Source organism: Pezoporus flaviventris, unplaced genomic scaffold (genome assembly GCF_033815535.1).
Source record: "Pezoporus flaviventris isolate CSIRO_AGI_PZ_B2104156 unplaced genomic scaffold, CSIRO_AGI_Pfla_v1 ptg000129l, whole genome shotgun sequence".
Lineage (NCBI taxonomy): Eukaryota > Metazoa > Chordata > Aves > Psittaciformes > Psittacidae > Pezoporus > Pezoporus flaviventris.
The window spans coordinates 1,185,963-1,207,788 of NW_026892677.1; the positions used below are offsets into that span (position 1 = coordinate 1,185,963).

The window sequence follows — 21,826 nt, forward strand, 5'->3', positions numbered from 1 at the left end:
GGTGGGAATGTGTGTCCATGGATGAGAACTGCTCCTCTGAGCCTCATCAACCCAAGTGAGCTGGGATTTTCTGAAGCTGCACTACACACACAGATGTCCTCATCTAACATTAGGGAAGCGTTGAGTAAGACTGCCCACTGGTATGAAATAATAATGATTTCAATTGATTAAGCAGTGGGTTTGATGATCTAAACAACAACACTGATTTGCGCTTTAAATAGACACCCCGGCGCTGGCCCTAGGCTGGCCTTGGGTAATTTTACTGGGCTGGTGCTAGTAGTGGTTTCGGGACAGAATAAAGCCCTCTGCGAAGCCACCTTGCTTCTGGGTTTTACAGAGGAGAAATAGTCTTGTTGTTGTGCACCTCAGGAAAGGTATCTGTGTACCCCGGCCAGTTAGTGTATTGTGTGCAGTTCTGGTGTCCTCAACATAAAAAGAACATGGAACTGTTGGAACAAGTCTGGAGCAGGCCACGAGGATGATCAGGGGCTGGAGCACCTCCTGTATGGAGACAGGCTGAGGAAGTTGGGGCTGTTCAGCCTGGAGAAGAGAAGGCTGCGTGGAGACCTCAGAGCAGCCTTCCAGTATCTGAAGGGGGCCTATAGGGATGCTGGGGAGGGACTCTTCATTAGGGACTGTAGTGACAGGACAAGGGGTAACGGGTTAAAACTTAAACAGGGGAAGTTTAGATTGGATCTAAGGAGGAAATTCTTTCCTGTGAGGCTGGTGAGGCACTGGAATGGGTTGCCCAGGGAAGCTGTGAATGCTCCATCCCTGGCAGTGTTCAAGGCCAGGTTGGACAGAGCCTTGGGTGCCATGGTTTAGTGTGAGGTGTCCCTGCACAGCGGAGGGGGGGGGGGGGGGGTTGGAACTGGATGATCTTGAGGTCCTTTTCGACCCTAATTATTCTATGATTCTGTGATATACAGGGGGTTGCTGCTGGTTGCTGGAGTCATGAAGCATCCTGGGAGAGATCCATAGGAATGACTGAACCCAACGCCCCGCTCCTTGCAGGACAGCCTGCAACTAAACCACAGTGCCAGGAGCATCGTCTGGAGGCTAAGAAGTTCCTGAACTTCTTCAAATTCTCTTTCAACCTTCCTTCCCCCCCCCCCCCCCAAAATCTGGAGCCATAATAAAGATAAACTGTTCCACTCTTTGCTATTATTTTCAGTATTTCACTGATGAGCTATTGTATTTAAACCAGACCTCTCAAGGAGTGCTGTATTTCATAGGGAGTTGGAATTGTACGAGCTTTAAGGTCCCTTCCAACCCAAACCAGTCAGGGATTCTTTGTTTCCAAATACAATCCCTCTCAAATGTCAGCTTTGACGGTCCTGTGTGCATATGGTAGTGCCGCAGAACCCACACAAGGTGCTGCCTTCCAGTTTACAATCATTTGCAGCTCATTTCCTATTGTATTCCTATTATTCCCATTTCCTATTGCAGCTCCTTTCTTATTCCAGTTTACCATCATTTGCAGCTCATTTCCTATTGTATTTCCTACAGAAATGAAAGCAAGGCGGTTTTCAAAGCCAGTATGGATCCTGGGCACGGCTGGACCTGTCTCCTCACTGTGAGTTGGCTATTTAATTAACGGATAGCAGTAACCCGTTTATATTTATCCTTGTCACCCAAATGCCTGGATTTTACTCGCTTCCTTCTGGGACAGCTGCGGTATTTATGGGAGCCTTGCTTTGGAAGTGCTCCCATAGGAGTCCCTGTTTGTGTATTCTGGGGGTTTGGGGCGGGTGGGTCAGTGTTCCTGGGAGAACATCCATTCATGTGGCCCCAAGGTATGAAGTAGGAAGTCATAACTGTACCGAACTGCACCTGATACAGGTTGGACACAGGGGCTTGGAGCAAGCTGCTCCAGTGGAAGGGGTCCCTGCCCGTGGCAGGGGTTGGAGCTGGAGGAGCTTTGAGGTCCCTTCCGACACAGACTCCGTGATCCCACGATTCGCGCCCGCTGCCGGCTCCCCCGGAAGCGCTGGCCCCGGACCCCCCTTGCCTTGGGCAGGGGCAGGCGGTGCCAGAAGCCGCTGCAAAGCCTCCACCCCACACAGCGCCCAAAATCCCCCTTTCCCCCCCCAAACGCCGCGCCCCGGCTGGGGCCGGCCCCGGGGGCGGTCCTGGCCGGTTACCGGTGCTCCCCCCCGGGGGAGGCGGCCGCACCACGGCCCCCGCCCCGTGCCCCCTCCTCTCCGGGCGGAGCCTGGCGGCAGCGCCCGCCGACGGCTGGAGTTTCACTCGGCGGCGGCGCCGGTGCTGGAGCCGGGTGAGGAGCGGCCGGGCTCCGCGCGCCCCGTGCCATGTAGGATGCTGCCGGCTCCCGCAGCCAAGCGGCCGCCGCCCCTGCTCTGGCCGCCCCCCGCCGCCGAGCCCCCGGCTCCCCCCTGGGCCTGGGTGCTCCCGGCAGCCGCGGGGCTCGTCCGGGTCGGCGCTGCCGCCTCCGGGGCTCCCCCGCCGCCGCCTCCGCCGCTGCTGCTCCCGGCGCCGCCGCCGCCCGCTCCCGCCGCCGCCCTGCTGCGGGCAGCCCCGGGCTGGCGCGTCCCCTGCGAGCCGCTCCTGCCGCTGCTGGCCGCCGAGCCCCGCTCCGCCGCGCTCCTGCACGGGCAGGTGAGGAAGGACCGGGGCCGGGGTCTGCCGCGGGGGCGGTTTCCCGGTGCTGCCGTCCGGAGCCCATCGCCAGCGCCGGGGATGGAGCCTCGGCCCGAAGCGGGGCGGGGGGGGCCAGCGGCGGGGCAGGTGCCCGCGGTGCCCCGTGGGCTCGGGGTGCCCCGTGTGCCGTGCCCGCTGCGCGGCTCTTCCCGCAGCGCTCGGCCGGGCGGCGCGGCGTGTGTCGGGGCTTCCGCCTTTCCCGGGACCCGGCCGCAGTGCTTCCCCGGGGCTGGGGTGCGGGGGGCTGCGGGTCTCCGACGGGGCCGCTGGAGGCCGATCGCTAGAGGCGTTTTGTGCCGGCGCAGCGCGGACGGAAGCTCTCCCGCGGCCGTGCGCGCAGGGAAGGGCTCCTTTTCGGTGGCTGTTCGCAAGCCCGAAGTTGTGACTCAAGTCGCTGCTCCTCCAGTGCGTGTTTCAGTTATGAACTGCTGTCGTAGCGCTGCTCGGAGCAGCGGAGCGTTCCCGCTGTCCCGGCACAGGGATGTGGCGGGTGCTGCGCTCCCGGCGCTGCCTCGGCTGGGTGGTTTTTACTCGGCAGAAGCACAAACGCAGCGGGATGCGAGCGCCGAGGCGTCCGCTGGCGCTCGAGTGATGGTTTCCAGCCTTCCCGGGCGCGAGCGGCTCTGGTGGTTTGGGAGCAGAGCGGGAGGGAGGCGAGGGATGGGCAGCGCGGGCTCTGGTAGAACCGAGCATCTGTTCCTCCCCGGTGTGAGAGCGCGTAAACTGCAGCGGTGGTTTTACCGTGGGAGCCGAACGAATTTAAGTGAAAGAAGAAACGTTTCTGACGTTTCCTATGGTTCTTACTCGCTTCCAGATGAATTTTAAAGCCAGTTTCTAGTGATGATCCTGTTCCGTGTCTGAGGTTGGTTGAGCAGAGGAGAACCAGACTGCCCTGGCAGCTAGCAGCCATTGGCCAAGTCCTGCTTTCCTGCCTGGCTGCTGATTTGTGGCTATCTAAAGCCCTTTATCATGCCAGTGCCAGGCACACTGTGCAATGCCTAAAGAAACCCAAATGGTTGTTGGGTTGAAGGGGCATATTTGAAATCTTCTGTACTCATATGGCATTAGGGAATTATGAAAAGCATCAGCTTATTCAGGATAAAACCCTTCTATTAACTTCTCTTACTGTCTTCTCTTTTTTTTCTCTCCCCCAGTGGATATTTGGAGCTCATTCCCCAGTCATTGGATTTTCACCTTCTTCGAGTGTGGAATTTGTCCCTGTTTTTCCACCTGTGTACACATCTACGGTCCCACCTCACGCTGGGAAAAACTGGATCGATAAAAGGCTCCCCAGCTGCAAAGTAAGTCTGGTCACGGTGTGTTGAAGGGTTTTAAGGGTGAAGTACTGGAAATGTCACGGGTTTGGTGAATTGTGAAGGTGTAGGAGAGGGCAGGAGTTGGTCAGGTAAAACTCCACGGAGGAGGAATGTTGTGAGGGATGGATAATGGAGGAGAGGAGTCTGCTTCAGCCGTTACACATCTTTGTTTTTCTCAAGTTTTAAAAAGACTGAAGTATCCTTGCCATTAGTCTTTATTACATTAAATAGAATGTTTCAGTGGGATGTAGTTATGGGAGTTTTCCATTTTCCCTTTCTTTTTGGTCCTTCCACTGTTTTCCCCAAGGGATGCTGCTGTGTTGCACTGGCAGTGCTGGCATCACCATGAGCACTACCATGCCCCTGGGGTGTCACTCATTGTCCTGTGTCCTCATCTTGCCCACAGCTACCTACATCCATAATTTATCTGGCTGAATAATGGAAATGTGTCTTTATGACGCTATCCCATGTCCCTCACACCCGTCTCTCCAATTTGGAAGATGGATGAGGTCTCTGGATCAGAGGTGGGCTTACTCCAGAGCAGCTGTGTGTGGGACACAAGTGCCTTCAGCTATTCCTTTCTCTGTATGATGCTGATTAGTCGTGTTAAATGGGAATCCACTTTTAAATGGTCAGCTCAACCCATCCTGCGGCACTGAGGGAGCTAAAATCAGTTATTTTTGCAAGCTGGTCCCTAGCTTGAGATACTGCCTGTTGTAATATTGAGTTTTATGTCTGAATTTTGTACCTCAAACCTTATCCTTCTATTCCTTTATGTTGGGCAGATATACCTGAATAATGCCTTTGCTCTGGATTCAGCGTGGCTCCATCCTGAGGACTCAGGACTCTTCCAGGGCAGTGAGAAGCCGCTGTTAATGAGCAATCAGGTCGCTATGGCTATAGCCAGGCCAGCTGCTGCCTCCAGGCCTCTCCCCACCGTGGTGCTGGCACCTCAACTGATACCAGGTCAGTAGGACGTTATTAATTAAGTACTTACGTTTTTTATTACCTGGATCTCTCAGAGATGCATAAACCGTTCTCTAATGTAAGGGTTTCATTGCATTCAGCTGAAAACCTCTTGCTTGATCTGAACCTTGATGGCAAAGTGCATTTCATCCTCTAAATTTCTTAAAGAACAAAAGATCACGTGTAATTATAGAAGATTATAACAGATTATTCCATAACTGGCTGTTGACTCGTGGAATGAAGGGGCAGCCTTGGCTTGTTTTCAAACAAGAAATTCCTGACACAGTTCATGTATAATTCTCCTGCTGGCTTCTAGAGTCTGGTGTAGTCTGTGTAGACAGCTCTCAGTAGGGAAGAGCAATTGATCCATCATCTCATTAAGACTCGGTTATACACAATGTTATTCCTGAAATAAATTCCATTAATCTGGGTAACTCGGCTATGTCACAGCTGTAACAGAGGAGCTGAGATTTAGACTTGGGGAAAAGAACAGGAATTACACTGTGGTAAAGCTGAATCTCTCTATTTGCTGCTGCAGTAGTGATTTAAAGTGGTTGTTTCATAGAAAGGGTTATAAAATGCTACTCATGGTTAAACCCATAACATATATCCTTAAATGGAAAATTAGGATATTGTTAATGGCTTGTTCTAAGTTGTTTCTTAGAGTGAAGGTGATGAGTGCTGGGTTGACAGCAGAGCCCTCCTTATCTTGGTCTTTGCCCTGTAAAGTCCTTTTTGTTTTGCTGCCCCGTAGCCCCCAGGAAGCCTTCCTGTGTTATGCCAGTAACCCAGAGATGCACTGAGAGAGTGCTGGAATTGCTCCTCACTGCCTGGGTTCGTTTGCCAGGCTGATTAATTAGCAGTGAATATTGGTCTGTACTGAAACACATCGAGCCGCTCGCATCGCTTCTGTGGTTTGATGGGTTAGCAGAAAGCTGCCTCCTCCTCCTGCCAGAATCGCCCCGTGCTCAAGTGGAGCAGTGCTTGGAATGAGACTGCTGCTGGTGGGATCCTGTTGGATGGATGCATTCCTCCGGGATACCGTGGGCAATTGTTGAGCTGCGCTCCCAGACAGGAGGCACCGGTTGAAGCTTGTTTTAAGGACAGGCAGGATGGAAAGAGAAGTGTTTTGTGCAGGGGAGTGACAGCCTGTTGGTTGGTTGGCTGTGTATATAACCCAAATACCCCAATATCCTAAACATGCATAAACATGTTTTATCACACAGTGTTTCAGACAGAAAGCGGGAGCGTACCTGGCACAGCGGGTTAGGGAAGCGTGCCTGGCTGACAGGGACATTCCCGGTCTGATGCCACATCTGTGGCCTGGAAGCAGGACAGAGAAAAGATGATTTTCTTCCCTCTGGGCAATGTGTGCACACAAGCCTGTTTACACAGGGGATGTTTGTGTGGATCCAACTCTTCCTCCAGCGGCGTGCTCAGTGTGGCTGCCACCTCCCCTCACAGGGAAGAGCTTCTGCCTAAGAGCTCATCTCAGTCTCCCCTCGGGCAGGTTAAAGCCATTCCCCTTGGCCTGTCCCTACATCCCTTGTCCCAAGCCCCTCTCCAGCTTTCCTGCAGCCCCTTCAGGCACTGGAGCTGCTCTCAGGTCTCCCCTTCAGGAGCCTTCTCTTCTCCAGGCTGCCCCAGCCCAGCTCTCTCAGCCTGTCAAAATCTTCCCATCCCTCATGAAATCATCCGATCCCTGTGGTCAGTGCTAACCCAGTGGTGTCCTAGGCTGTGTGTGAGCAGAAGTATGCATGGTGGTGGCACCGCTGCTGGATGGCAATATTGGTGCCCCACCAGAATCATCAGGAGCTCCTTCTGAGAAGTGTTATGGTTGTGCTCAAAGCATTTCCTATGCAATCTTTACACTTAATATGAAGAGTAATAAAAATACCAAGAGCAAATTGCTTAGTTAAGTGGTTTAAACTGAGGCGCTCATAAGCTTTGTGCGGGCTCTGTCTTCATTTTGGAGGCCTGTCTCATAACAGTTTTGCCTTCCACAGTTATCAGTAATGATACAACTGTTTTCTCGATGTATCAGCAATGTTACAGAGATAAAGGAAGGAGGCATCGGAGTTTGGCGAGCGGTAATGCTCGTCATTTAACAGCTGGAGATGCAGCTACTAAAGGTGTTATTTTCTGTAAGAAAAGGAAGCAGCTATTACACTCTTGCGTATTACAAAACATGAATTTGTGTACTTATTTTGTGTGTCTAAAGCCAACAGTGATGTTTTATTTTCCCACCTCGCCATGAGAGCTGCTTTCATGTCTGTTGGGTACTGCATTTTTCATGAGGAAGGCAGCGACTAGATATTTTTGCAGAGGAAGATTAATATTTGTGTCTCCTGCATTGTGCTCTCTGTGTGTGGATGAAATCAGGGCTGGTTGGGTCCCAAGGCAGATCTGCCCTTACGGCATCTGTGTGATGTACATGTCCCTCTGTGGGGTGAGGGACCACGAGCAGGACCCCTTGGTGGCACCCGTTAGATGAAAGCTGAAGCCCTCTGGTAATGTTCCATGCATTTACAGTTATTGATGCTATTTTAAGTGTGTGAGGGTGTTTTCTTGCAGTTTGGCATTCCTGGTTCTCAAAGCCATCATCAACAGTGGTGCTGTACAAAGAGCGTGTTCTTATTGGGTGTCTTTGAGAAGGCGTTCATAGAATCCCAGCCTGGTTTGTGTTGAAGGGACCTCAAAGCTCCTCCAGCTCCAACCCCTGCCACGGGCAGGGACCCCTTCCACTAGAGCAGCTTGCTCCAAGCCCCTGTGTCCAACCTGGCCTTGAACACTGCCAGGGATGGGGCAGCCACAGCTTCTCTGGGCACCCTGTGCCAGCGCCTCAGCACCCTCACAGGGAAGAGCTTCTGCCTAAGAGCTCGTCTCCATCTGCCTGCTTGCCAATGGCTTATGGAATGGATGCCCTCAAGAGTTTTTGGGTGCTCATTGTGGGCTGTTGCTCAGCAGCCATATGGAGTCCTGCAGAACTGGAGATTAGTAGAATAGGAGCCCCAGATAGGTGATTGGGTAAGTGGAGCTGGGATGCTGCCTCCTGCACTTCTCAGAGCAAGGGGAACCCTGGCATTTGAGCATCTGTTTCCATTTTGAAGCATTTGTCAGCCGTCAAATGGCTTTTTATATGATTTTATGCACATGTCCACATAAACTGCATTTTCTTGCTCGTGCTCTGTGCTGGATTGGCCCCGGTGCTGTGGATGCCCTCAGCAGTAGCTGCTGTAACATATGCAGAAGGATGCATTAGCACAAACCCATTGCTCGCTCAGAGGTGTCCTTGGGGGATCCTTGTCTGAGGCATGAGGGCAGGAGGAGATGCTGAAGAGGTGAAAGGTTCTTAATGGTTTTTATCTCAAACAAAATGCTCAGAGTATTGTATTTTCCTTTATAACAGAGGCAGTCTAACCTGGAATGAAGACTTGCAGGGTTTTCCAGTGCTGGTTTCCTCGAAGGAAGGTAGTCTTTTTAAATCAGATAGTTTGGTGTAGAATGATTCTGCAAGAGCAGTTATTTTCTGCTAAGTCAAAGCTCCATTGCTGCCTCTGCATTTCCACAGGGTCTCTTCTCTGAGTCGCAGTCCTTCTGCTCCTTCATCCATTGGTGTGGAAATCACAAATGCAGAGTTGATGTATAATCTTCCATCAAATCGCTTTAGCATTACTGAGGCCGTGTGGATTAATGTTTTCATCCTTCAGTTAGTGTCATTTCTTTTAAACCCTGTAACCTTTGCAGAGCTGAGCCAGTATTTGTCATGGGGTTGGAATTGGATGATTTTGAGGTCCTTTCCAACCCTAACTGTTCCATGATTCTGTAGCAAGTCTCAGCATTAGCATTTACATGCATATACTTGGGTCTGTACAGATAGAGTTTTCTGGGTGATTTCAGTTTAAATTTCAGACTTTACAAATCTATGACAAAATGTGATGGTTGTGTTAAATTTGGGCTCCGTTTTCTCATGTTTTGAACACTTTGGAAATACGTGGCACAGCACCTCCAACCCCCTGTATTTCCTAATCACAAGCCCTGTATCTGAAGCATGTGTGTATACAAATAGCCTGGGTTTGGGCTTCTCAGGATGGGTTCTCCTGTATTTAACGTGTGTGTGCTAGGGCTCCCTCTTTGTTAAACAAGAATGAGTGAGAAGCTGACTATCCCTGAAATGCCATGAAACCCCTCTTTCTTTGTGCAGCTTTCAGGCAGTGCCGGGGCGAGCACTTCATTCAGTCTTCGGGACCGCTTGACTTTAGTCACAGCCTTTACAAAGCTTTGGTTTTGCTTATTAAATTCCTGCTTTTTGGGGGCTTCTCCTGTTATCTCCCTAAATCCAGTGCAGACTTCAGCCCAGTTAAGATGGTTTTTACTTGAATTGTAGAAATAAACCTAAATGCAATGTGTTTATGGGAAGGGCTTGTAGGTCTGACCCTTTCCTAATATGGTCCTACCTGGCCCCAAGACTTCATTGTAAAGAAACCCAGATCTTTCAGTGACTTGAAGAGCCTGTTCTTGTTTGTGAGGAGCCAGGTATATTTATTTATTGCCTATGAGCTGTTAGTGGTTTTCTTGCTGTCAGGCTCATGCAATAGCTGGAGTTTACAAATGGAAAAGGCAATAAGCTTTTTTCCTCCCTTCAGGCTACGGAAGATAAGCGATATCAATATGTTTTCCTTTGCATTGGGATAAATATGCCATTTAAGCCAATCCTTTGCTTTGTTTTGTGGATGGATTGATGCTGCTGCAGTTGCTTGGCAGCTGGCACCCCAGACCATGTGCAGTTGAGGTGTCAGGGCCAGAGGGTTCTCTGTGGTCTGCCTTCTGTGAGCTTCAGTGCTGCTGTGAGCAGTCTGTGGGCTAGAGGTCTTCCAGGTATTTGTGCTGCACAAAAAGACAAGGCTTCTTGCCCATTAAAATCATGCTGGTGGCAACCCTGGGGTGGGCACTGCTTGGGGTGGACTTTACATGGAGGCAGGAGTGGAATTCCAGGCAGCTCTTGGGCACCTGAGGGAGAGCACCCAAACCACTCTTTAGCCACTCTGCAGGGTGAGCTTGCTGTACAGTGGGGTTCGGAGTGTGTAAGGAACGCCAGGGGGGCTTTAAGCAAGAAGCAGCCATGGCTTCACCTTCAAAGCTCAAATCCATCGGAAGGACTTAGGGGTGTTGGGTGACAAGAAACTCTTCCCTGTGAGGGTGCTGAGGCGCTGGCACAGGGTGCCCAGAGAAGCTGTGGCTGCCCCATCCCTGGCAGTGTTCAAGGCCAGGTTGGACACAGGGGCTCGGAGCAAGCTGCTCTAGTGGAAGGGGTCCCTGCCCGTGGCAGGGGTTGGAGCTGGAGGAGCTTTAAGGTCCCTTCCAACACAAACCGGGCTGGGATTCCATGATCATTTCAAGGATGTAGTTTGCTGAGGGATAAAGTGATAGTTTTGACCTGATTTGGAGTTCCATCCTGACCCAGGCCTTGCTCCCCATCAGTGATACCCAGCCTTAGATGCTCTTTGCGGTGCCATGCAGGGGTGGGCTCAGTTTAAGTAACACCTTCCTTTTCCTCCTCCTTTTGCAAGTGTCTACATGAGTTTTCCTGCTGGAGCCAAGTCTTCCATTGGTAGTTTGTATCTCTTTTAGAGATACATGTATTATGTGGAAATATTGGTCCTATTGACTTTACAGCACCAGAAAATAGTTCTTAAGTGGTAGAGAGCCGAGTGGAGCAAGCAAGAACAGAAAGTGCTTGATCCCAGGGGCTTGTAGTAAACAGCTGTCTAATCCTATTGATGAATAAAACTATGAATTAAAGAGATTTGCTTTCAGAGCTGCTGTTCATTTATGGAGAATTGGCTAATAATAGAAAAATATCAAATCCTGACGTTCGCACAGTGTCTGCAGACAGGGATTTTGCCCCTTATCCATTAAAGTTGGACCTCCCCCTTGTTGTAATACATCTTGCCACTTGGCATCTTACATCTGATCCTCTTCCAGCATGAGGGACTGTTTGTGGAGGAGGTTGAGAATTGAACCTTTAAGTTCAGGGAGCGTGCATCCCTATTTCGTGACTTGGACTTCCCTTGCACAGGAAAATCCAAATCCCACCAGCATCTCCTGGGTGTGCTGAAGCCATAGCTTTATGTCTGTCTATCACCAGGTTTTGCCTTGTTGTGGGGTGTTTTGCCTTGTGTTTTAATGGATTAGCTGGCCTGATAACCACAGCTGCTGGCCAAGAGAAGGTGGTGAGAGCAGGACCTCCCCCTGGGGAGGCTGGGAGGGTGATGGAGGGGGAGAAACCTCTGATCTCCACGTGGTTTGTGTTACGGCGTTCCCCCTTTTCCTGGTTCATCTTCAAGGAGGGAGGATCAAGCAACAAGAGCCATTTTGGCCTGTTTCAACTACCTTCTTTTTCCCTCTTCATCGAAGTTGTTGTCAGTTTTAGTTCTGATAAAAGCCTACTACAGAACTGTCATCTAACAGACTTCAGCTTGCAGACTCTGCAGATGAAGGAGAAGGGAGTAAGGGGTAATAAACAATGCTTCACATTTCAGTTTTTCTTTCATTGTCTCGGAGCTGTTTTTTCATACATCGATGGAAGCAGTGTTAAGTGTTTTGTGACAGGACTGGGCAGAAACCCAGAAGGAACAGGGATACGGTCAGGATGCTAGTGATCTATTGAGTTATTGCTAAAAATAAGGAGCTTGCATATTGCTTTGAGAAGAGGTGAAGGTGCTGTACATCCTTCTGTGGGCGAGGTTGAAGACCTCAGCATTGCTAACTTATTGACTCTGGGGTTAAAGTGTTTGACCTCTATTTAATAAGATGGTGTTCAAGGCCAGGTTGGACGCAGGGGCTTGGAGCAAGCTGCTCTAGTGGAACGTGTCCCTGCCCGTGGCAATTCCAAATTGGGTGAGCTTTAAGGTCCCTTCCAGGACAAACCATTCCAGGATTCCATGATAATTGACCATCGTGTGTTGTCTTTTGTCATGGCTCTGACTCCTGGTTCCAGTGCCTCCACCGCATTTCCTCACTGTTGGTGACCCATCTCTAAACAATCTTTGGTGCTTCTTCGTCTCCTTTCTGCCCTTCCTTTGCTTCACACCAAATTCTCTGCCCACCTCCTGAGTCTCTTCCTGATCTGTTTGCCTGAGAAGAGCAGAGCTGGAAGGCTGGGGAAGGGCCCTGTAATGGGGTTTGATGTTTCAGCAGATGAGCATTGCCTTCCTGTGCCCAGGATGGAGCATGACTTGGCAAAATGGGTTCAGGGAAAGCCTCTATTGCCAGGCAAAAATGTGCATTTTATTTTTCCTCCGCCCAGGGTATGTTGATAATGGTGTTTTTGAGGCATTTGACTCGTGAAAGCCATGGAAGTGTGGGGTGATGAAGGATTAACCCTTTCAAGAAGCTTTTGGAAACAGAGCAGGATCTGGTTCTCTCAGAAAGAGAAGACCTCCTCCTCTGCAGCTATGCTGAGGGCAGACGAAAGTCCTTAGCTCTCGACAAGTCACATCCTGCACCAACTTCCAGTTGCTTTGGCAAATGCTAGGTTATGTCAGAGGCTGACAAACTGCTGAAGATAATTGTTCAGCTGACAGCAGAGCAAGAGCGGGTTTGATGACCCGCAAGCACCCTGTCCACGCTCTCCTCTCCAGTAGTAACAATTATAGGGGCAGTCCTTCCTTCATGGAATTATTTAGGAGGAGAGAGGGAGAGAGAACTTCATCAAAGGCGAGGAAATCGCCCTCTTTCAGCTGACTGATGAAACTTTAATAAGGGCATTGATGAAACTTTAATAAGGAAGCCCTGCTTCAGGAGCTTTACTCATCTGTGCTGGTGGAAGCCTTCAGCTACCCGAGCGACTGAGGTTCCATTATTTTACTGCTTCCCTGGGCTCTTTGGGGAGATCGCGTCCTCTCCTCCAAAATGAAAGAATCCACGAGCACTGAACAGCCTTCCTGCTTGTGCACCCTGCGGGAAGCCAGGAGGAAAGTCAGTTTTTTTCCAGACAACATTTGTTTTCCTGTGACTTACAGAGGATGTTTTGTGGGTTTTTCCCAACTGCTGACAGCTTGAATTAGGAATGAAAGCAGGATATTGGAGGCCACGGGCTCAGTCAAGCCTAACGGTCTGTTCTAGTCCTTGGGTGAGAGACAATAAACTTGTATTGAACAGCTGGATTAGTTGGATGCTGTTTATTTCATATCACAGAACCCCAGCTTGGTTTGTGTTGGAAGGGACCTCAAAGCTCCTCCAGCTCCAACCCCTACCACAGGCAGGGACCCCTTCCACTGGATCAGCTTGCTCCAAGCCCCTGTGTCCAACCTGGCCTTGAACACTGCCAGGGATGGGGCAGCCACAGCTTCTCTGGGCAAAGGCACATGGAGTATTCCTTTTCATTTCCATTATGGCTCTGGCAGAATAATCTGGTTCTAGCCATGGTTGAATGAACAAAACTTGAATATTTTAGTGTGGTTTTGCTTGCGCGCCTGTTAATTTGTGCATGTGCAGATGTTTCAAGTGAATTGTTCTTGGCATTGATAAATACAGTAGGAATAATCGAAGGTTTTTATTATGGTGCTTACTGAAAATGCTTGACTTCTGTTTTGCTGTTGCAGAGCTGATTTTGTTGGCAAATAATTGTTTCTGATATTGTTTATGCCAAAAGTTAATGTAATAGCCTCAGGAGCCCCAATTAGCTGCAACCAAGGCAGGGTCATTTCCAAAAACCACTGACCCCTCTTTGCCCGGTGCTAACTGGGACCAAACCAGTGCTTAGCATCTGGATGAGGCACCCTGGATGAGGCATCTGGGTTACATCTGTGTGTAGGGGAACAGGATCTTAACCAAGCTTGCTCGGCTGCAGTTACCTTGCTTGGAGCATCAGTGCTGGGGGGGCTGCATCCCTGCATCCCTCACCCTACGGTCACACTTCCCAAGCACTGGCTGTGATCCCATTCCCTGTTTCTCTCACTGAGGTGCACATGGAAGCAGAAACGCTACAAACTCATGGAACGCCTCAAGTGAGGAGCCTGAGCAAACAGAGGTTTTTCTTCGGCAGAGCTACAGTTGGCTCTGGTTGCCTGGAGGGTTTCCTCATGAACCTGGGACGTTTGCTGAATGACATAATAAGCTAATGATTGCTTAATTTTTCCTTACCCGGCTCAGTGCAGAGCGAGTAACAGCTGGTGTTTGTCAAATTAGCTTTTCTCCGTCAGATTTTGACTATTCATTTTCTTGTTTATTTAACATACTCAGCTGAGAGTGAGCTCTGAAGGCCTGCCCTGCACGTCTGTTAGATTTACAGGTGAATATTCCCTGCTCTAAAGTACGTTTAAGCCTTGATTTAGGTTTTGAGTTCCCGTGTGGAACCACTGGAAGTTTCCTGCATGTTGTGTTTGCAGGATGAAGGAGGTTAGTATGTAAAACTGGTGAAACTCTGGTATTTGTGTGCAGAGCACAGGAGAGCAGTGGGGCAGATAACCCTAGTGTTAGAGGATGGTTAATACAGTAGGTAAAAGAAACGTTCAGATCTGCAATCAGACAACTTATATTTGGGAGAATTCAGAGTAAGGTGGTCACAGGCTGGTTTGTGTTGGAAGGGACATTAAAGCTCATCCGGTTCCAACCCTGCTATGGGCAGGGACACCTTTCACTAGAGCAGGTTCCTGATGGATTGTTCTGAAACTGTGGGAGCTGCAGGAAATGCCATCCAACGTGTTCAAATATTTGACTTTTTTATTGAAGGCTTTTTTTTTCCCATTTAAATATAATAACTTTGCACAGGCTCTGTATGACTCACTGCTGCCTTGTCCCTCTGGGTTGTAATGATATGTTCACGTATATTGGGTTTTAATATCTAGAAATGCACCAACTGCAGGCTAGGACTTTGAGAGTAATGATCAGGCTGTGTGGAGACCGCTGAGCAGCTGCCAGTGTCTGAAGGGGTCTCAAGGATGCTGGAGAGAGTCTCTTCATCAGGGACTGTAGTGCCAGGACAAGGGGTGATGGGTTCAGACTGAAACAGGGGGAGTTCAGGTTGGATCTAAGGCAGAAGCTCTTCCCTGTGAGGATGCTGAGGCGCTGGCACAGGGTGCCCAGAGAAGCTGTGGCTGCCCCATCCCTGGCAGTGCTCAAGGCCAGGTTGGACACACGGGCTTGGAGCAAGCTGCTCTAGTGGAAGGGGTCCCTGCCCGTGGCAGGGGTTGGAGCTGGAGGAGCTTTGAGGTCCCTTCCAACCTGAACGTTCTGTGATTCTATGTCTCTATTAGGAAAGAGGCTTTGAGAGTCTGCAGAAGATATATAATAGGTTAAAAATGTAGCATCTCTCCAAGGGACGCATGCTAACAGTGGGGGCCGGGTGGGGATGTCATAGAGTTTTGTTCTATCTTGTGCTGAGATTCAGACTGCTGAAAGCATTGTCTATAAATTCTCCGGTTTCCAGTTACAAAAGAAGCCTGTTGTGTTTCTCACCCTTCCGCAGGTGCTGCTTGCCAGAATGGCCTTAAAGCTGTTGGTGGCAATCAGACCCTGGCCTTGGCCACCACGGCGATGGTGTCAGTGGAGCCCGAGCCCCACCAGGGACCTCCGGCACCGAGCATCCAACCCTGCCACGTCCTCACCTTCTCCCCTATCAAAATCCCGGTTTTGGCTTCGCCTTTTCCAGGTAAGGTCAATCCTGGTGGCACTGAGGAGCTGCTTTTGTGTTTCCTTTGCAACAGAGAGGTTTCTGAGTGCGTTTTGGGTGCTGTTCAGGGGATATTGGTGGTGTTGCTGCGATCTGGAATGAAAGCTGTTTTGTCCGGTGTGGTTTAGAGGTGTTCTCTGGAGCTGCATGCTAAAAGGGACTTAAACACTGCACTTCATGGAGTTTTGATGTCATTGTGATGTTTACAGGCAGCAGATCCTGCATCCTCTGTTGTCAGTGACTTCTGTAAGAACACATGGTCTTGGTGACAGCAAAGCTTTGCAGCAGATCCTTGGGTTGCAATGCTGGCAGTGGAAAGGTGCCTGCTGCACATGAAATAGTATTTGATGAAGACTGAAGTAGGTTTGTGTGGGTGTTTGCAGTTATCAAATACATTGGAACAGTGTAGCCCTGGTTTTGTGTGCTTTGTGATGTTTTACATGGGGTTGCTTATGGCCTAAAATGCTCTTTTCTTAGCGTGACTTTGCGTAGCAGCTTTCTGCGTGTGGCACTCTGGCCCCCCTGACTCGCTGGGAGGTCTGGCTGCTTGAAAGTCTGCAGGGTGATTTTTGGAACCTACTTGGGACGCTGATGGTGGCCGAATATAGAAATGTTATATTCCAATTAAGTTAAACGTTTAAATTAGGATGCGTTTGCCATCTTTTTGGTACTTGAAGTGTAACGTGGCAAGATACTGCGAGATTGGATTCCGCAGGCAGCGTGCAGTTATGGGGTTGGTGTTCAGATGAAATCTGTTAATGAGAAATGTAGCTCAGTAATTACTGTTCCTGTTGAGCAGTCATTAGGATCACCCAGATAAATGCCTGTTGAGGGCATCCCATGGTGTCTTTGTGTTTAGGGAGTCTGGAGAGCAACAGACCTGTAGCAATGAAGGTACAAGTCTTTCAGACTGTGTCGAGAGAGGGCAGTACCCAAGTAAGAGCAGAAAGCAGAGTAATCACTGCTGTCGGGCAGGGATTTGGTGCTGCATCCCATGAGTGATATTTAACCCATAGAAACCACATCGCCTGTTTGTAAGTGAGCAGCTTTGTCGGCATCCCAAAGCCCTGTGAGGAGCAGAGGAGCAGCCGCTGGGGTGGGCAGGAGGCAGGGATGGGGCAGGAGAAGGATATAAGACTGATTTGTAGGTTAGCCCTTGAATGAATTTGGATGGGGCGGGTGCAGGATGGAGCATGGGGCAGAGCGGGGAAAGATCCCTGTCCTCACCCCTGCAGAGATCCAGGTGTCGCCTGGAGGACGGGGATGTTTTAAGGTCCTTTCCAACCCAAGCCGCTGGGATTCTGTGATCTTGGATGAGGACCCAAAGGGGAAATAAATCATTCTTTACGTGTGCTGAGGTGCAGGATTCTGTGCCAGATTCTGCCCTGAATGGAGCTGCTCAGGCGATCGGGAGAGGAGCTGTCACAGGACTTGTGAATTACAGCTGGAGGAGAGCCCTGCGTGGGGGGTGTCAGATGGGATCAAATAATCTAATGCCAGGAAGCCCCACCACTTGGATAACTGGCTCAGCTCTGCAGTGATAAACATGTCAGGCCATGATAATTGTTGCTTTCCTTTCGAATGAATGTATGATAGGCTATCAAATGGCAAGCTTTGAGTGCCTGAGCAATCATCCTATTATCAATCATTCACAGTAAGCCACACGCTTCTGGGTGCTCTCTCCTACAGAATATATAGTAGCTTTTTAGAACAGAAAGCTCCAGAGCGCCCGGTCCAGGTACAATAAACCTGGGATTCAGCTAACCGTTTTTCTCTATTAATCACTGTCTCTGGAGGGAGGCTGGTGCCTTGCAAAGGAGAACAAGAAAACACTTTTACGAATCTCCTTTTTACTGTGCTGGTGGAGAAGAGGACGCGGAGGTGCTGGGTTTTGGTTATCTCTGTCAACACCGGACTGGTCAAGAGCTTCTGAGGCTGCGCTGGGTGGGAAGGGGCATTTGGGTGTTCTCGGGGCAGGGACCACTCTGCATCCCCTGGCTGCATGCAGAGGGGGGCAGCCACAAGTACCTGGTGAAACAGGGGTGAGGGTTTCTGTAAGTGCTGATGAAGGACGTGGCCTTTTGATAGGCACGAGTGAAACGGGGCAAAAAACATGTGCAGAAGCTTTAAAACCAGCATGTTAAACTCGGTGTGCACTGAGTAACTCCTGCATCCCTTGCTGGAACACTGATGGACAAGGGGCTGAAACTGGGTTTAATGTACAGGAAGAACTGGTCAATTGGCCAAAGGCAGCTGTCTGCTGTCAGAACTAAATGCCTCCATCACCATATAAGTTAATGGCTGGGAAGATTAATGGACCTGCTTGAGTGAGTCCAGAGGAGGCCACGGAGATGCTGCGAGGGCTGGAGCAGCTCTGCTCTGGAGCCAGGCTGAGAGAGCTGGGCTGGGGCAGCTTGGAGAAGAGAAGGCTCCTGAAGGGGAGACCTGAGAGCAGCTCCAGTGCCTGAAGGGGCTGCAGGAAAGCTGGAGAGGGGCTTGGGACAAGGGATGTAGGAACAGGCCAAGGGGGATGGCTTTAACCTGCCCGAGGGGAGACTGAGATGAGCTCTTAGGCAGAAGCTCTTCCCTGTGAGGGTGCTGAGGCGCTGGCACAGGGTGCCCAGAGAAGCTGTGGCTGCCCCATCCCTGGCAGTGCTCAAGGCCAGGTTGGACACAGGGGCTTGGAGCAAGCTGCTCCAGTGGAAGGGGTCCCTGCCATGGCAGGGGTTGGAGCTGGAGGAGCTTTAAGGTCCCTTCCAACACAAACCAGGCTGGGATGCTGTGAGTCTATGAGAGCATCAAGGAAGCATAACCTAATGCACAGGTAGCCCCAAGTGCTTTGTAACTCTGTCAGCCTCTCTGTTAAAAACATTGTGCGTGGGCAGTTATGAACAGTGATTTATTGTCCTCAAAGAGGAATGCATCTTGGAGAGGAGCGTAATGCGTGCACCCTGGGGGCAGCTGCTTCTTTCGATTCATCTGTGATTTATAAAGTAACATGATAATTGATGAGCTTCCCATGTCCTCCTTGTCTATAGTTTATGCAAGGCAGTGCTCGCTTAATAGCAATGAATTTAGGAAAGCAAAATTAAATTATTTCCCACTTAAATCTACATGTGTATTGGTGCCCGTGAGGCTGAATGTCGTACGCTTACTTATACCTTGTTAAATTACTAAACTGGAGATCGGTATTATAATAGTGCCTTCTGTACTTCTGTGTTTTTAATCACAGCCATTTGTTCAATCGATAATCTTATAATTGAATATTTGTTTTTAAGGAGGCCTTTTAATATGATTAGTTTTGCAGCCTTATGGCTGCGTTGCTCCTGCCAGCCTCATTAGAGACCTTGGTGAGTCAGTAAGTAATAGCAGGTGAGTGAAACAAGGCGGGCGGGCAGGTGGGGCAGTAGGTGAGGGTCCAGGCTCCAGTGTCTTCCCAGCCTCACAGAGGGTATTTCTTGGAGCTTCCTTGAGGCAAAGCTCTTCCCTGTGAGGCGCTGGCACAGGGTGCCCAGAGAAGCTGTGGCTGCCCCATCCCTGGCAGTGTTCAAGGCCAGGTTGGACACAGGGGCTTGGAGCAAGCTGCTCTAGTGGAAGGGGTCCCTGCCCATGGCAGGGGCTGGAACTGGATGAGCTTTGAGGTCCCTTCCAACCCAAACCAGGCTGGGAGTCTATAACTCTATGATACATTTTCTAATAGAAATTCAGAAGTAGAGCCGTAGCAGAGTACAGGATATATGGGGAATTAAAGCCCGCTTGTAGCCTGCCCCTCTGCAGGATGCTGTGAAGGATCCCTGCTGGGTCTTTGGCCTTGGGGATAAGCAGATGAGGATGGGTTGTGCTGTTTGAGAGCACATGGCCCTTGGCTGTGATATGGGAGAAGCTTCTGTAGGTGTTTTTGTTGTTGTCTATTAGTTTGGCACCGTGCTGTTCTTAGAAACTTTTAGCGATGAAATAAATGCATGGCAAAGAAGAAACATAAAATCCTCTATATCTAAGGCTGAGGAACCTGTTTGTCTACATGAGGGGGTCTCTGATCTTCTGGGAGTCTATGGCTGCATGTTACAACAATGTAATGCAGAACAAAAACGCAAGCAAGGCTCTGACCGCCAGTGAGCAGTCAAACAGGAAAGGCAGAGGGACAAACATTTATGTCACCCTTGGAAGTTCATGCTCAGGTGTTGATATACGGGTTTATATGTGGGTTTATATCTAGGACTCAGTGTCTCTGTACCAAAGCTGAATGCCAGCCCACAGCATGGCAGCGGTGCCTGGACCACAGGGTCCTGGGGTCAGTGGCCTGGAGGGGTTTCTGGTTTTCAGCTGTAAGAGGCTTCCTTTGTCCTGAGAGTCTGCTGCAGCCTCAGTCCCTCTTGGTGCAGGACATGGACTTTCTGTTCGTAGTGCCTCTGGACTTGATGTTTTCCTGGGTAAGTCAAATCCTGGCCTGCAGCATGGACTGGGATCAGCCTGGCTGGGGGCAGCCCTGGGGAAAGGAACCGGGGGGGTCCAGGTGAACACAAGCTCAAAGGAGTGACCAGTGTGCATCTGTGGCAAAGAAAGCCAACAGGATGCTGGGGAGCATCAACAAGGGCATCACCAACAGTGATCCAGCATCACAGTCTGGACAAGGGGCGGGGACATCTAGTCTAGGTCACGCTTTGGTGAGGAAGGTTGGACCAGATGGTCCTTGAGGTCCCTTCCAACCTGGGATTCTATGATTCTGTGTTTAAAATCTGAAACTCAATTGAATTCAGTGTGATGTGATCGCTTGACTAAATAGGTGTTACAAAACCTTGTCTTGGTGCTAAGGGAGTTGACCTTGAATACCAGTGTTCTCCTTGTTTTGCTTTTGGATTTGTTTACTGCTCATACAATTGACAACAGCAATTTCTCATCTGTAAGAGATGGAGTCTGCCCTTGCCTGGACTGGCAGCTCTGTCAATGTGATGTGCGGTTCGTGTGAGGGTTAAGTTGCTGCTGAAGGCACTCTGTGGAAGTGAGGAGTCGGAGCGATGCTGTAAGCAGGGAAGGAGGCAGCAGAGTTGTGTGGCTCTTTCCCCAGCCTCAGCTGCACAGAAAAATTCCCGACTGATGAATGTGCACGGGGAGTGTGCGTACTGAAGTTCTGTTTGATTATTATTTTTATTGGGTAATGATTCCAGATAGAATATATGTTTTTCATATCAGATGAAAAGGCACATTCACTATGAGGGTGCTGAGGCGCTGGCACAGGGTGCCCAGAGAAGCTGTGGCTGTCCCATCCCTGGCAGTGCTCAAGGCCAGGTTGGACACAGGGGCTTGGAGCAAGCTGCTCTGGTGGAATGCTGAAAAAGTTGGTGCTGTTCAGCCTGGAGAAGAGAAGCTGCGTGGAGACCTCAGAGCAGCTTCCAGTATCTGAAGGGGGCCTGTAGGGATGCTGGGGAGGGACTCTTCATTAGGGACTGTAGTGACAGGACAAGGGGTAACGGGTTCAAACTGAAACAGGGGAAGTTTAGATTGGATCTAAGGAGGAAATTCTTTCCTGTGAGGGTGGTGAGGCACTGGAATGGGTTGCCCAGGGAGGTTGTGAATGCTCCATCCCTGGCAGTGTTCAAGTCCAGGTTGGACAGAGCCTTGGGTGCCATGGTTTAGTGTGAGGTGTCCCTGGCCATGGCAGGGGGCTTGGAACTGGGTGATCTTAAGGTACTTTCCAACCCTAACTGTTCTATGATTCTATGTGTCCCTGCCCGTGGCAGGGGTTGGAACCGGATGAGCTTTAAGGTCCCTTCCAGTGCAAACCATTCTGTGATTCTGTTTCTCTGAGCATCAAGGAGTCAAAAAGGAGAAGGTTCTAGCAGTACCATCAGAGCTCTGGTTTTGGTTGTTCGGTCCTTTTTTCTTTACCCTTTCATCTTTTTTCATCTACTGGTGGTTCTGCTCATACATGTACCAGGCAAAATCTTCCCTTAAATATTTAATGCCAGCCTTGCTGTTATCATAGTTTTTGTGCCAGATTTAACATGAAGGCTAAATAGGAGCTTGTGGAGGTGCAGCTACCCACTGTGCTGCAGCTTCACGCTTATGTGCTCTGCTGGTAGAGAGCATACTTCATTTTCCAGCACTCTGAAGCCAAGTCTTTGAAGAGGACTGTTGTAAAGACCCACCCAAACGCAGTAAACTTTGGGAATGTCACTTACATGGAGTGGTTCAGGGGTGGGATATGTGG

At 50.0% G+C, this 21,826-nt stretch overlaps 1 protein-coding gene across 1 annotated transcript in view; it reads left to right on the plus strand.

Annotated features, from left to right (window-relative positions):
• The first annotated feature begins 2,246 nt into the window (after positions 1–2,246).
• Positions 2,247–21,826, plus strand: part of TCERG1L (transcription elongation regulator 1 like) — a 78,886-nt gene continuing 59,306 nt past the window's right edge. The window contains exons 1-4 of the mRNA XM_061478696.1: positions 2,247–2,619; positions 3,816–3,962; positions 4,763–4,943; positions 15,415–15,597. Of these exons, the coding sequence (XP_061334680.1) occupies positions 2,320–2,619; positions 3,816–3,962; positions 4,763–4,943; positions 15,415–15,597 (811 nt within the window). The 5' untranslated portion in view covers positions 2,247–2,319. The remainder of the gene's footprint in view (positions 2,620–3,815; positions 3,963–4,762; positions 4,944–15,414; positions 15,598–21,826) is intronic.